The following is a 14,770-nucleotide window of genomic DNA, read 5'->3' as shown; positions in this document are numbered from 1 at the left end:
GAGTGATAAGGCCAAATGAACACGCTGTGCCCAGAACACATGGAAAGAACCAACACGGAGGAATTCAACTACGACCGGCGTAATAAGTCAAAATGATCAAAATGTGTGTGTTCTGGAAATGTACCGGCACGGCGGCGACCATTAGCGTCCGACCATCCGTCAGTGTTGATGTACCCGCCGCGGCCACTTTTGAAAGGGGACAAATATTCAGACAAACATTCAGACGCTCTGCCGAGCAGCTGTGTTTGCAGAGCTCGAGTTTCCGTTCGCTCTGCGGGTTGGCGGCGGCCTCGATCGGTCCAACTTCTACTGGGTTCAAGAATCCCGAGCGGGGCGGGTTTAAGACAAGGACAGATGAATTAAAAAACAAAAAAAAGGGGGGAAAAAAAGACCGATTGAATTCAAACACATGGGGAGAGCTTATGCTGATGTGTTCTGACCAGGTGCCTCCACAAGTCGAAGGCCCGACTTAATCCCCGCCGGAAATCAACGAAGACACCCGGCAGCGTCAAAGTGGACGAAACCGAGATAACGGGATTTAACATTTGCAGAGAGGCGCCTGGAAGGGCAAAAAAGAAACGCAAAAGGGACTTCTTTGTTGTCGTGGCAGCTCGACCGAGTTACCCTGTTTCGGTTCTGACGGACGGGGTTTCGGCGGCGTGCCGTCCTGCGGCGTCTCGGCCGAACCTGGCCGTTACATTAACGCGCGTCTCGTTTGGGGGAACGAAGGTGTGACGCTCGGGCGACCCGAAGGCTGATGCGGGTTGTGAGAATTGCGTTTGACGAGATCTTCACATCGGCCTTACGATTTCCCGAGCGCCGTACCTTCGTTCCCCCCAAGGCTGATGTGGAGATCGCGTCAAACACGATGTTCCCACAGCTCCGCAGTGAGAAGCAAAAACTACAACATCTAACATTTGGTCATGATAGACCGAAGACTGAAGGGAGAAACAGCAAAACCTTTCACTCTGGATCTGAAATAAAAAGCTCCTGGAGGGAAAAGCACAGCGGAGGACGTCCGTCCCTGTGCATTAACAGATTATAAATTAAGGGAATGTTTGTTTTCCCCACGTTAGCCGCTTTATTTAGGGACTTAGCCAAAAGGCAACAGTAGATTTGACGGTAACTGATGATGCAGCTCTTTTATGAAAAGCAAACACGCTCGTACGGATCTCTCTCCCCGACAGTCTATTTGTTTGAGATGAGAGAGGCGTTAATGTCAGCCTTAGGTCACGCTGCACCCGCTAAAACCAAATCTATATGCAAAAGGATCGTTCTCCCCGACTGACTGGGAAATATTAATATCCCTCGGTCCGTCCGCGTGTTTGCCAAAGTCTCAATGGAAATTAGAGCTTATCGTTTCGCCGGGCGGTTAATATGCATGTTGTACCTTTTCCCACTTTCCTCAAACTAATTCGCCTTGCTGCTATTGTTACCTCTGTCACCTCGCTAGAAGAGCCACGCGGCCCTTCTGACAAAAGACCACCGATGATGTGCCCATTAGAGATCATTTGACCCCTTCGAAATTGTCGTAATGACCCATTTGCATTTGCCAAAAGATCACAACGGCGTCTCTTGCTCACGGGGAATACTCACGCGTCTTGGCATTTGCGCCGAGGGGTTCGCTTTGTCCTGCCGAGTAGGTGGCCGTCACCTGAACGGTGTACTCCGTCCCGCTGAGCAGGTTTGGGAGGAGCATCGAGTTGACATCGCTGCCGGCGATCTTCTCCGAAACCGGCCCCGGAACTGGGGGGGGGGGGGGGGCACATATGTCAGAGAAGACAACAAGTGAGGCCGCGGCTCTTTCCTTTGTCTCCCAGAAGCGGATTAGCTGACAACAAACAGAGAAGCTGACAACAAACAGTTATTTGATTTCCACATGGAGGTAAGAAAGTGCTTAAAAAAAAAAAAAATTCAACTGAAAAACAAAAACAAAAAAAATCAGATGGCCGGGAATGAAATGAAAAAAAAAAACTCCTTTTTTTTTTCAGTTTTCAATTGCGGTTTCATATCAGAAACCACATAGAAGCCATTTGCAAGTAAGAGTGAAGGATACAGCGAACCGGAGCTGCTTCAGACCGGCCCGATTCCTCTCAGATGACTGTTCCCCTCGATAGCGCAAGGCGAGTGTTAGCGTTAACATCAACAAAGTGTATCATGCTAGCAAGTAGCTGCCAGCTGGATTAGCATCAGCATCAGCTGTTGTGGGAGGGTCATTTTTGAGGTGACGCGGCACCGGCCGTCACAGCAAAGCAAAGGATCCGATCGATCGGATGCGCGTTCCTGCGGGCGCCGATTCGCTGATACCAGCGTGGCTCTCAGCGTTACGTCCTCACGCCAATGCAAGCCTTCATAAAAGCACTCAAAATCATTAATATTGGTACTACTCCGTGCAATATCTCGGTTGATTTTTTTTCTGGCCGCGGATTCAAGTTCCATGGCGCCTGTGTCGGGGGAGGGGGGAGTAAACATCTTCTGGCCAAAAACCACTAACTGGGGAGTCACTATGGTGGCGAGTTCAACAGAAATTGTTTTCCTCCGACATGAATGAAGCTGCAGAATCGAAACCCTCGACAGCCCATCGGGAATACTGATCTCGCGTGTTCTTAAAATCTAATTTCATTTTATACTTGTTCATCCAGTGTCTGGATCAAGAACCGTCTCTGGATGGTTCGGACGGAGGCAAACAAACACCGCAAACCGCCGAAAATGAAAAGATTGAAGAAAAAAAATCACTTATGAAGACAAGTGGACTAGAACGCGCGTGTGTGTGTGTGTGTGTCGTTTTCACATTTCCGTGCACACACACGCAGATAGAGCGCTTTATCTGTGTGTGCAATAGAGAAGAGAGCGAGGGGTGGACTGCTTGCACACCAACGTTGAGCCCCATTGCTAAAATCAGATTAGCGCAGACTTTGGGGTTGCAGCTCCTTGGAGGAGCGGTAATTGTGTTTAGATGACAGGAAACAGACGTGGAAACTACACAGAGCGGCGTCCTGTCCGAGGAGAGTGACGCAGTTTGCTCGGGGAAAGCTGCGGAACGGCGAGACGAGGCTTTGGAGGAGGATAATGTCTCGCTTCGGTTCCGGGACGTTGAAGTTTTCAGCCAAGCGTTAAGCTTCCTTGTCAGAAAATACATGTACAAACACACAGACGGACAATGCCGGGAAAAACACGACGTCTGCGGAGGGTTTTGTTTTTTCGGCCGCTACCCGTCTGCCGGCAGATCTTCCAATAAACAAACAGATCATTGCATTTCAGAAGGGCTGACCGCCATGGTGGCCGTCGTCACACGTCATCATGCTTGGTTTGTTTTTGTTTTGCGGATGTCTGGGATTACTGTCATAGCGTGTGCTGTTGGTGTGGAGGAGTACCGTGGACAGGCTGGTAGGTGATCCTGAAGCCCTCGGCGGGGGCCGGAGGAGGATCCCACGTGACCCGGAGCCGATCGAACCACTCATCGGACACGCGGATATTTCCGGGAGGCAAGAGCGGCACTGTCGGACCAAAAGAAAAGTATTTGTTGCAAAGTGCGGGAGGGAACTAAAGAAGATTACCTGATTATTACTGTGTTTCCGATGTTCCTTCTCGTCCTGCCAGCACTTGTACTCGGCATTTCCTTCACTAATTCGGCAAAAGTAAAGCTTCTCACACAAGACCTGCGCTGAGGCGATCTCCAGCTAGCTGTCCGACATTAGGCCAAAGTAAAAATCACTTTTCTACTTCTGAGACTCGAGACCTTGTTCGTGAACGTATTCGCCCGCCCCTTTAGCCCTTTAGCGTCTGCAACGCATATTTGTTCTGTCCAGACGGTTGGCCGAGCCGTGCCGGAGTGCGTGGCGACATCTGTAACATCGCTCACACATTTAGCTATTATTTCCTTCTTCAGATGGACTGGAATTCTTAACTTCCTCTTAACACCACTGGCACTAGCACTTTTACTTTTAGGTGGCCACGAGGAGGGCTAGTTGACTGAAAAAAAAAGCACAAGAAGGTTTTATAACAGTAGGACCCAACGATGAAGGATGTAAACAACGCTGTTCGTCTGCCGATCTGTTTGTGACGAGCGGCGTTCATAAGCCCAGGTTCTGCTGTACTTTACACATACTTTAGCCAGTACCAAAAAAAAGACACTAAATCAAATATTTTCACAGGTGCTGAAAATGCACACTCAGTTGAGAATGAGAACACGGCTTGAAAATAGAAAGTTCCCCGACGTCGTCTCTTCACGACGTTCACTGTCCGGCCTTGAAACAGCTCGAGTCAGCCAGGGATCGGCGCTCTCTGATTCCTCTCGAGTTCAATCCCACGCGTGCACGGAGGCCGTCTTTTCCCCGACCATTCAATTCCCAGACGACACAGAGGCGATCTATTGCCTTGATAAAAAGACGACCATGAGAAAGGTTGAGGAAATCAATTGGAGCTCGGCGAAATAATTCAATCGTCTCGCGTACTGAAAGGAGCCGCTGTAATTATGAACGGCCTTCGTTGAGACAATTAAGAGGGAATCAGTATTTGTCATCTCCATAATTTACATCCTCCTTCACGAACATAAATGAACATGAAATTAATGCGTCGCAAATGAAAACTGTGCTCACCACAGTTCAATTAATGTTCATTACTTTACGGTTTTGTCAGTTGCGTCATCCGTAATGGAACACTGTGGCTTTGTGATAGATTTGTTTGTTTAGCGATTCTGTATGTGTGTGTGTGTGTGTGTGTGTGTGTGTGCATGTGTATGTGTGCAGTGGTATTTTAGCCGTTCCTCTTACATGTGGAGCTCACAGCGGATGCGCCGATGCCATCTTCTCCATTGGTGTACACCGGTGTGACCGTCACCTTGTACTCCGTGTCAGACGCCAGTGACTCAAGAGCAAGTCTCTTCTGCCCGGCAGGAACTGTCAGCTACACACACACACACACACACACACACACACACACACACACACACACACACACACACACACATATATTAATTCAGGGCACCTTGGCAGAGCAAAGGGGCCAACTACTGTGCTTGCATTCAAGAGAAAAGCTGATCAGTAACCCCCTTCACACACACACACACACACACACACACACACACACACACACACACACACACACACACACACACACACACACACACGCGCACACACACACACACACATCTATCTGAGACACACGCATCAACCAGAAGATATAGAATCTGTTGCCTTCACAAGTTGCTTAAAGGAAATATAGGAAATAGATTAAGACCAGGCTTAGTTTGCTGTGGTTTCTGTGAATACGTTGGTTTGTTTCAAGCGACAAACGCTCGAGATTTCTGCTCACTGCCGTTCAGTCAGTGAAGTCAATTAAGGCCTGTGGAGAGGCGGAGAGGAGAGGAGCTTTAAGAGACAACCATCCTCTCCTTTTGGGAAAGTTTCGGTTGGTAACGAACAAAACGGTTCCTTCTAAAGTGTTGAAAAGCACCACGCGTGCAACAATTGGAGCGTCGTTAGTGAAAAAGTCATCCAAACACTTAATAAGATTTTTATTAGCTGATGACTTTTGCTCGGCCGTGTCACGGAGCCACAGGAGATCAATTTTTTTGGAGGGCACCGTGACACGGATTTATCATCTGCATTGGCTAATATTTGAGCTCGCGAGAGCGCTGGGAATAACGAGCGGCTAACATCCTCCACGCCGTCTAAACTCTCCTGCTCGATTTTTAATTAACTTTTAATTTGTGAGGGAAAGCGCCGGCGCGATACGCAGATGGGGACGGGGTTGCCGAGGCGTGATGGACGGAGCCGGCCGGCTGCGACCTAAACGCACAGATAACACCTGTCACAGCACTCGCTCGGGACTCCAGATTTGGACGCGGCATGGCCATCCACGGGTTTTTCTCTTCGCCGAACACGACAAGGCCCCGTGCACGCCATGCGGGTCGCACACGAAACCACTGACCCTCCAAGAACAAGCGGGGCAATAACCTAATCTATCAGCTGGCGGACAGGTTTAAACTTTCTTCCCTTTCTAGTTAGTAGTTTCTTTTTCTGCTCCTTTTTGTTTTATTTTGCTGGCTTCTCCGCTGCCTTCGCTCCCAGCGAGGTAAATGGCTGCTGAAAAGATAATGGAATGCCTTCTGGCTTGGCCGGGCCTCTCCATCTTCCACGGCTCTGACACAGCGCTGGGAAATTAAGGCTGGGGGAGGAGGAGGAGGATGTAAGAAGAAGCGGCGAGGGAGGAAGACAAGGAGGAGGCGAAGCACCGAAAGTCCACGGGACAGACGGAGAGGATGCGGGAGGAGGCTGAAGCAGAGCTCCCGCAGCAGACGGAGGAATCCAGAGGCCGGCCGTCCTCCGATGGAACAGATGACCCGGCGGTGACCGCGGCACGTCCAACCATCCCCGCGATGGTCGTTTACCCGTCGACGGTCGTTTACCCGTCGACAGACAGGCCGTTTCCACGCCCTCCGCTTGAGGTCGCCGCCGATGCGAGGCGGACATTTGAGAAATCGAAGGCACGTGACAGAAACCCGATCCGCTCCGAACCGCCTGCACGGGGTTTGACTTGGACGCCGTGTACTCACAGTCTCTTCTCTGCGGGCGCCGCTGACGGCTGCGTAGGAGATCCTGTAGCTCTGCACGCGAGGGTCGTCCAGCTCCCAGGACGCCTCCAGGCTCTGGGTGGTCTCGTCCCTCAGCTGTAGGTTTCGCACCGCCTGCCGGGGAACTGTGCCGCCACATCAGAAACGTCAAGAGCTGCACTGCGGGACTGTCACGTCAACGTTTTACCGCACTCTCGATGTGCTTCTGTAAACTGTGGGCGAACCATAAATAAAGTACCAGGGCGAAAGACGGAGCAGGCGCTTCCAACCTGCTGAGTCAGCTGTGATGGGACGCTTGACTAAGAGAAACAAAAGACGCTGTGGTAAAGTCAGGGTCAGGTGGGGAGTGTTTTCGCTTGAATCCTAAAGAAAGCGAACCCTTTGCGTTTCTTTAGAACGCCGCTCTTGTAATTGGCTTGAAACCCCATTTGTTTTTGAAGCTCTGAACGGGTAGGAGTTGGCCCGGAGAGCCTCCGCGCCTTCGCACTTTCAACCGCACGCCTTCATTGAAAAGAACGGGAGCGGCCCGGCGTATTCTTTCGCCACTTTTGGAGAGTAATGCAAACAAAGTAGATGTTTAAAAAGTTTCCCGGACGGCGAGCGGGGATTTAAGCAATGAAGACATGTTGGTCTTTTAAGTTTTTACAGCTTTGAGGGGAGAAACCGCTTTGACTCGATTAGCGCGTCCTGCTCCTCATACAAAACACAATCCAGACGGCCTCCGCCTCGCCGGCGGAATAATGAGGAACTGCAGCTGCTGGGCAAAGTCCACTCGGTAAACACGCTCATTAAAGAGGGGGAGACCGTCCGGGGATTTTCTTTCTGCGGACGCCTCCTGCTTCTGTCTCTCGGTTTTGCCGTTATGAGATGACGGCTGACGGCATGGATCTTTTCTACACGCTGACTAATGTCGAGGGTTTTTCATCTCGGAAACAGACGGTAAAACTTGGACGCTCCTGGAACGTACAAGAAGCGTGTTGCGACGTCACCGAGAGTCCGGCTCGAGCCTCGGACAAACCCGGGCGTCTCCGTCCATCTCGTTTGCATAAAGTCGTAAAGAACAACCTGGTCTTAAGGGACAGAACCATAACACTGCACGGGAGTCGAACAATTAAAGGAAACTCATAAATATTAACCGACACTTAATTTTGGGCTTCGGTTCCAGACGCCGTGATTAGTGTCGGTGTTTCCTGCGTCTTTCACCGGGACTCGTGGCACTGACGGGAAACCTCCGATGGAGGGGTTATTTATTTAGAAAAAAAACAGTATTCATTGTTTCATTTTTCATTCCCGGCTTCACCGGAAGCAAATTAATTTCCTCCGCGTCGTGTCCCTTAGAAGACGGCGAGGAGCTCGGCCATCCCGCAAGGGTGAGGAGCCTCCAGGCACCTCCCACCAGGCCGAGGCCCCGTGGAAGACACCGGATGTGTCATTTTATTCAACGAAAATATTGAGCTTGGAGACGTTCAGGTTGGCGGCGCTGAGATCCTGGCAGAAGCAGACCGACCAATCATATCGTTACTATAGATGTTTTTCTTATTCTGAAATTCTCCACTTAGCTTTCTACTAGGGTTTGCGTGGGCGGCAGGTGCGACTAACTTTTAAACCCTTCATACTGATAATCGGCATCGGCACAGGAAAACTGACGGGCGCGGCCCAGTTGGTCAGCACATTGCCACCAAAACAGATGCATTTTACCTTTCAAAAATGCAACGGAGGAGTGAAGAAATTCCATTCATGGAGTCGCAAAAGACGGATTATGCTGGTTTGGAAGGTTTACAGTATCGAAGTCATCCGTTGACTGTAAAGTAAGTTGATGTTATTTCCCGACCCCAAACCGGGTCGGCGAACTAATGCTGCTCCTGTTCCACGTGTGCGTGCGGGCGTTTATTTGGGCGGCGGCGATGCAGATTGTGCATGATGCGGGTTTGCGGTCAAAGGGCCGAGTCACAGTTCACTTTTGGGAGAATAATTAGGGAAGGTGAAGACCATTACGCCGCTGACATTTTGGACTCATTATTTCTGAAGCCATTTGGACATATCTCACCTGCAGTTGTGGTGGCGATCGTTGTTGTCTTGGCCACTATCGAAGGAGAAAGCACAAATCAGATAATTAGACCTACTCCCCCTCTGCAACTGTCCCCATCAATAATCACTCAGTAATTAGATAAAAATAAATCAACAAATCAGTGAGGGAAATATGGATTTTGCAGGAGGACAAGCAAGTCAACACAAATGTAAATTATTTGACCTCGAGGCTCAAATGCGACTCGGCGGCTCAGCTAATCGTTCTAGACGGACACATTTCTCTGCCGGTGACGCCGGCCAGGAGGTTTGTCGACTCGTCCGATCGAACCTTTCTTACCCTTAGAACGAGCGGGTGACTCGCTGAAGTTTGTGAAGAGAACGAGCGGCGGCGCCGGGACGGCGTCTTACGTGTGGTCTGCGTGACGGAGACGGTTTCGCTCTGCGACTGGTCGTTGAAAATGGCCACCAGCAGAACTTCGTACTCGGTGGAGGGACTGAGGCCGGTCAGGCGGTACTTGTTGTGACTTTCGTCCAGCAGCACCTGCGCAAACACCGGCGGCAAAAATGCTGTGTTCCACAGATGATCACCACCCACGTTTCAGCAAGCTGCAATATATGAGCGGCGGCGATGAGCTGCACAATTAAACTTGTCAATTAACTTCCCTTAGCCTTACGAAGCACATATAAGATGACCCTCCTGATATTAAAACACGTGAGATTCGTAAGATTCGTTCTTTGTAAATCGGTCTGAGACTCGGCTGCTCCTAAAAACTCTGAACAACTCGTCTTTCGATGTGAGCAGGTGTGAGATTTCTCCAGCCTTTCCCAAAGTCTCAAAGTCTTCAGACGTACGGTCGCCGTTACGTGCCGAAAAACCCTTTGACTGAGTTCGGTGCAGCAAGAAACAAGAATCAAACTTTTTAACTGTCATCGTGCCGGCACAGTGAAATTGTGCAATGGGAGCTCCCGGCTCGGAGCACGTATGGGATAAAAAAAAAATGACGGTAGTGCAGACGGCATCGAGGGTGACATGAGTATGACCGAATTTGAAGTGCATCTTAGTGCATGCCATTGTCTCGGTGGGTGTCTGAGGATGCAGCCGTTGTCAGCTGGGCGGCGTCTTAGTGTGTGTGGCTCCAGGCGTGAGTGGGGACGGGCCGCGGAAGCTCGCAAGAGACGATTTTCCAAAATAAAGACTAGTGAAAATAAAATACATAACATTTGAAGCAACTTTATTCGTTCTTTGCGGCAGAGACCACATAGTCCATGGCCCGCTGGTTGGGCACGCCTGCCCTAAATTACTCCAGAGGTTGAAAAAGCGGGAATGGGTCACACCGTATTGACCGCAGGAAAGCGTACGTGTCATCCACCCGCCGAGCAACGACTTCCCCGACGGATCTAGCCTTGTTCGGTCTTTGCAATGAGTAACTAGATGTGTTTTCTCCTCTGAGATGCCAAAGAAAAAAATGAAATAAAACCGTGGGCGCGAGACAAAGGAAAGCTGCACGACTGCGCCGGCCCACTCCTTTAATTCACCCGAGCGTTATTTCCATCTCTGAGGACGCAAAGAGAAAGGCCGAGACGCGCACGCATTCCCAGATTCCCCCGACCTGAGGGCTCTATCGCCGCCTCCCAGTTGTCTTTAAAACCCTGATCCCTGTAATAAAGCACCCCGGCCGTTCATTTCTGGATTTATTCCTCCTTTATTTATACCCCGTCATGCCAAAGGTTTCGCCGGCAACCCACTAGAATTCAAGTCTATAAAGTGTCGACTACACTTTATCTGAGACCATAGAGACGCGGAGATAATAAGTAGACCGCTGCCTTATTGAAAAAATTCTCAATCCTGTGGGGGGGATTTATCTCATCGTGCTAAATTACAGTTTAACTGCTGCAATATTTGTCAGGCTGACCAAAGGAAGGCATAAATTTGCGTCTGGCTCCGAGCGTTTTCAAGGACTCCGGCTCGACGTTTCAGGATTATAGTGTTGTTGACGTTTGCTGTTGTCAGATGTTGACCTCGACCGCCTCTCGCCGCCATCCGGAACCCAAGCGAACGCGTCGGCCCACGTGGCACTGACCTCGTTGGTGCTGCCTCCCGCGTACGGGGCCCAGGAGAGTCTGTAGAACACCACGCCGTCGGCCGAGTGATCCCAGCCCACCCGGAAGCCGTCCGCGTCCACATCGTCGGCGTGGAGATTGAGAGGGCCCGGAAGAGGAGCTGAGAAGGACGGCACACAGTCGACGGTTCATTTTCCGAATTGCATCACGGCCGCATGCTCGCACGCCATTTCAATGATCGGACATAATACGATAAACATTTAGATGAGATTTTCTGACAGTCTTTCCTTTTCGCTATCTTCTAACTTACGACACGTCTCTTATTAATCTCCGAGTCATTTCTTGCCAAAGTTCATTTGTTTTGTCGATATTTCCTTGGCAATTTCTTGGCTCGACACTTCATTTCTTTGTTATTCTTTTCCCCACAGCCCTGATTTAACTTGGCATGGGATCACAACGTCGTCTCCTCGCGAGGAGTTACAACTTCCCAAACCCAAAGTTATGCTTGACTACGTATTTTATATGTAAACTCCAATTATGCAAACCTCCCGGCACATCCCGGCCCCGCCGCTCGAGGCGGCGCGCACACCTGAACGGTTCGGCTCAAATTCAGAACCCGGTGCGGCGGAGGAAGTTTGCCAAGAGATAAATAAAAATCAACACGTAGTTTGAGAAAGGCTAGTTTAATAGTTGCTTGCCAGAAATACATCTCTTTGGGCTGAGTCAGCACCGGAGCCCGACAGCTTATTGCTTCAAGGGATATTCCGACAAATCAATAGCTGCTACCATGACGGAATAGGCAGGGACGGTGAAATGACCTTTTAATGCGACTGGGCTGTTATGCCGACGTATAAATGCAATGGGAAGGCCGCCAAAATAGCACAAGGACCAGTAGGGGTAATAAAATTCAACACCTTTTGACACCAAGAGAGGAATGGTCTCGCCTTCTAATGGTATTGATAAAACTATTTTCCCTGAAAATGAGACAAAATTGTCCTCGGCAGAGGTGAGGACTGGGAAAATGGAAATTAAACCAATTACGAGGATGAAGTGAGCGATAACAAAAAATAATGCATGCGTTTGATAATTATCACCCGTGGCAACATTGCTCCGGGTTTGAATTCACGCTTCACGCTCGTCACGAGGTGGAAATAAGTCGAACGGATATCGAGCGAGACAATCCGTCCACTCATTTACTGCGCCGGGAGAGAAAAAAAAAAGTGTCTTACTGGTGGTGAATCGATCGGCGAGCGGCTCGGACCGGTCCCGCTCGTACAGAGCAAAGATGGCCACCGAGTACTCCGTCAAGGAGGTCAGTCCGTGCAGGTCGTAGGAGCTCACCGGACCCACGTCCGCCTGCGGGAAACACAAGGCAGCCACACAAGAGCTCGGTCACCGCGGGAACGTAGGCTTTCTGTAGATCATCTTCAAAAGCGCTCCTGACCTTCTTCACGTGGAAAGTGTCATCAGACGTCTGTGCTGTCATTTGGCGCCGTTTAAATAAAGACAAAGACTTCTGCCTCGGACTGATACCGATATAGAGGTCCTCGCAGACATCGGTGTGTTAAAACACGCGCAGGATTTGGTGAATAATCCACCAGTAGCGGATCATTCACCAAATAAAGCCATTAGACGTCTGGTTCAAATGCCATCACACTGGATGCTGAAGTCAAAGCAAACCTCATTTGACTACACTTTGATTTTGACTTTATTTGCCACAGGGGAAAGAAGGACAAAATGGCCTGCTAACACTTTGCCAAATTCCGCCCGACGCAACATTGTGGGACGCTTACATGGGCGATCGGATCGTTTTCGGTGGGACTGGGACTGACTGGGAAACTCGAGCCTTATCCTTCCTATCCTTCCTCCTATGTCTTGGTAACACGTATCCACGTGCTTTAGAACTCTTGCTGATAGTGTGAGCTGGTTGACGGATGAATTTAGGTGGCAGCGGGTGAAAAGTAAAGGCTTGAAGTGAACGCACACTGTAGCTGACTGGTATGTTCAGAAAGCGACAACCTTCGATAAAGCACACGGTGGGCATCTCAGAATCGGGATGAAATACTTGACCGCCCACCTCCTTTGTGACCAGCTCGTCCGCCTTGGCCCAGGTGATGCCATAACCTTTAGCTCCGACGGGCACCGGGTCCCAGCTGATGTGCGCAGAGTTGTGAGTGATATCTGAGAACTGTAGGTTGCTGGGAGGAGTGACTGGCACTGAGGAGGAGGAGGAGGAAGAGGAAGAGAAGGAGGAAGAGGAGGAAGAGAAGGAAGAGGAGGAAGAGAAGGAAGAAGAGGAGGAAGAGAAGGAAGAGGAGGGTGGGTTCATATTTGGAAGTACTTGGGAACTTTGGACAGTGGTGGCACTTTTCAAAAGTCAGAGCATTTTAAATCACTTGAACTGGAGATGCATTGTGTTTGTGTGTGCATGTGTGTGTGTGTGTGTGTGTGTGTGTGTGTGCGTGTATGTGTGTGTATGTGTGTGTGTGTGGGTGTGTATGTGTGTGCAAACCCACATGTTGTTTCCTGGTTTGCAATGGGTTCGCTGGCCTCCTCTCCAAACAAAGCATAGACAGTGACGCTGTACTCGGTGTGGGGCGTCAGACCGTCCAGGACAAGCTCCGTCACTTCATCCCACACTTTGATCTGTGGGAACGTCAGCGGTCAACAGAGACCTGAAGAAAAACGCGTCGGCCGTTTCTCCCGCGTTCCCGTACCTCCTTCTCGTCCAGGTCTCCGTCGTAGGACAGTGGAGCGTAGAGCAACATGTAGCCAGACGCTCCTTCCACGCTTTCCCACCTCGCTTTGATGGAGTTCTGCGTGGCATCTAGAAGCTGGAGCCGTGTCACTGTGGGCAGGGCCACTTCACACACACACACACACACGCACACGCACACGCACACGCACACGCACACGCACACACACACACACACACACACGCACACACATGAACACACACACACACACACACACACACACGAACACACACACACACACACACACACACACACACACACACACACACACACACACACACACACACACACACACACTCTTTTGAAATCCTTCTCTGAGCTTGCATTTTAAGAAAAACAAAGTTCTTTAAACTTCTGCAAGGGCTTATTCAGTCCCAAACTTTGCATTTGTATTTTTTAGGAAGCGTCAACTTGTTGACCAGTAACAAAGAATGGAACCGGTAACATTGACAGAAATGCATTATCATGGTACATTACTTGACACACACCTAGAAACAAGGCGTCAGCTCACACACTTTCACATCAGGTGCAATTAGCACTCTTGGAAGGAGTCGACAAAATCTGAAACACCGACCCGCCGAGCGCTCGATTTCTTTCTTGATATTCATATCTAATCAGCCACGGGTGAGTTTTTTAAACAAACGACACCGGCCGGCAAAGTAATAATGGGGAATTGCTCCGCAGTGCAGCCGGACGGCGATGCGGACAAGGTTGAACAGACATCTCTGCGGCTTAGACGTGCTGGAAAATGTGTGTTTCTAAGCCGTACTACCGATAATAAAGAAGCCGCAAATAAGCAATGACCCACTGGAGAGAGTTGGGACGCACTTGCATGACAGTGGCGAACCCCCGGCGGAAACCCGCGACTCCGCCGAGGCTGTCCGGAGAGGATAATGAGCCTTTATCCAACTATTATACTGGAAAACTTCTGCAAATAACCAATGTTTCTCACGAGACGTACTTTAATGTTCTCACTGAAACTGCTTATTTTTCATTCAACTTTGGTCACTGCAGTGTAAATGTGTGTTAAAAGGCATGGGAAAAGCGCTAGCTCGGGCCTCGGAGATTAGATTTCGCGCCACCGGGCCGAGCTAACCCTCGTGCCGGTGATTTATATGAATAGAAGCGAGGCGATTTGTGAGGCTCGTTCCAGAACAACCCCGGAACGGAATCTCCCTCCTTTCGGCAGAGACGTTTACAAAATCCTGGACGATATTGAGGAGTTAAACTAAAGGTCAAAATGTTCATGTCGAACTCCAGTGAGATCTCAGGACGGGGATGGTTAAAAGTCGCCGAACATCGCTCGCGTGAGGAAAATAACACCGGCACCGTAAAAACAGTTGGCAAACGC

At 50.0% G+C, this 14,770-nt stretch overlaps 1 protein-coding gene across 2 annotated transcripts in view; it reads right to left on the bottom strand.

Moving 5' to 3' along the window:
* The window catches only part of col14a1a (collagen, type XIV, alpha 1a), a 137,584-nt gene that overhangs the window by 79,879 nt on the left and 42,935 nt on the right, over nucleotides 1–14,770 (bottom strand). For both annotated transcript variants that reach the window (XM_086155966.1, XM_086155965.1), the window contains exons 12-22: nucleotides 13,381–13,526; nucleotides 13,180–13,309; nucleotides 12,741–12,880; nucleotides 11,893–12,019; nucleotides 10,684–10,823; nucleotides 9,011–9,143; nucleotides 8,622–8,657; nucleotides 6,557–6,699; nucleotides 4,773–4,905; nucleotides 3,375–3,497; nucleotides 1,597–1,746 (exon numbers count right to left, since the gene is read on the bottom strand). In XM_086155966.1, the coding sequence (XP_086012092.1) occupies nucleotides 1,597–1,746; nucleotides 3,375–3,497; nucleotides 4,773–4,905; nucleotides 6,557–6,699; nucleotides 8,622–8,657; nucleotides 9,011–9,143; nucleotides 10,684–10,823; nucleotides 11,893–12,019; nucleotides 12,741–12,880; nucleotides 13,180–13,309; nucleotides 13,381–13,526 (1,401 nt within the window). The remainder of the gene's footprint in view (nucleotides 1–1,596; nucleotides 1,747–3,374; nucleotides 3,498–4,772; nucleotides 4,906–6,556; nucleotides 6,700–8,621; nucleotides 8,658–9,010; nucleotides 9,144–10,683; nucleotides 10,824–11,892; nucleotides 12,020–12,740; nucleotides 12,881–13,179; nucleotides 13,310–13,380; nucleotides 13,527–14,770) is intronic.

Source organism: Fistularia commersonii, chromosome 11, assembly GCF_037954325.1.
Source record: "Fistularia commersonii isolate RoL2024-O1a breed Wild chromosome 11, RoL_Fcom_v1.0, whole genome shotgun sequence".
NCBI classification, from domain to species: domain Eukaryota; kingdom Metazoa; phylum Chordata; class Actinopteri; order Syngnathiformes; family Fistulariidae; genus Fistularia; species Fistularia commersonii.
Note: the sequence above shows the minus strand (reverse complement) of the source record. Positions and strands in the feature narration are given on the sequence as shown.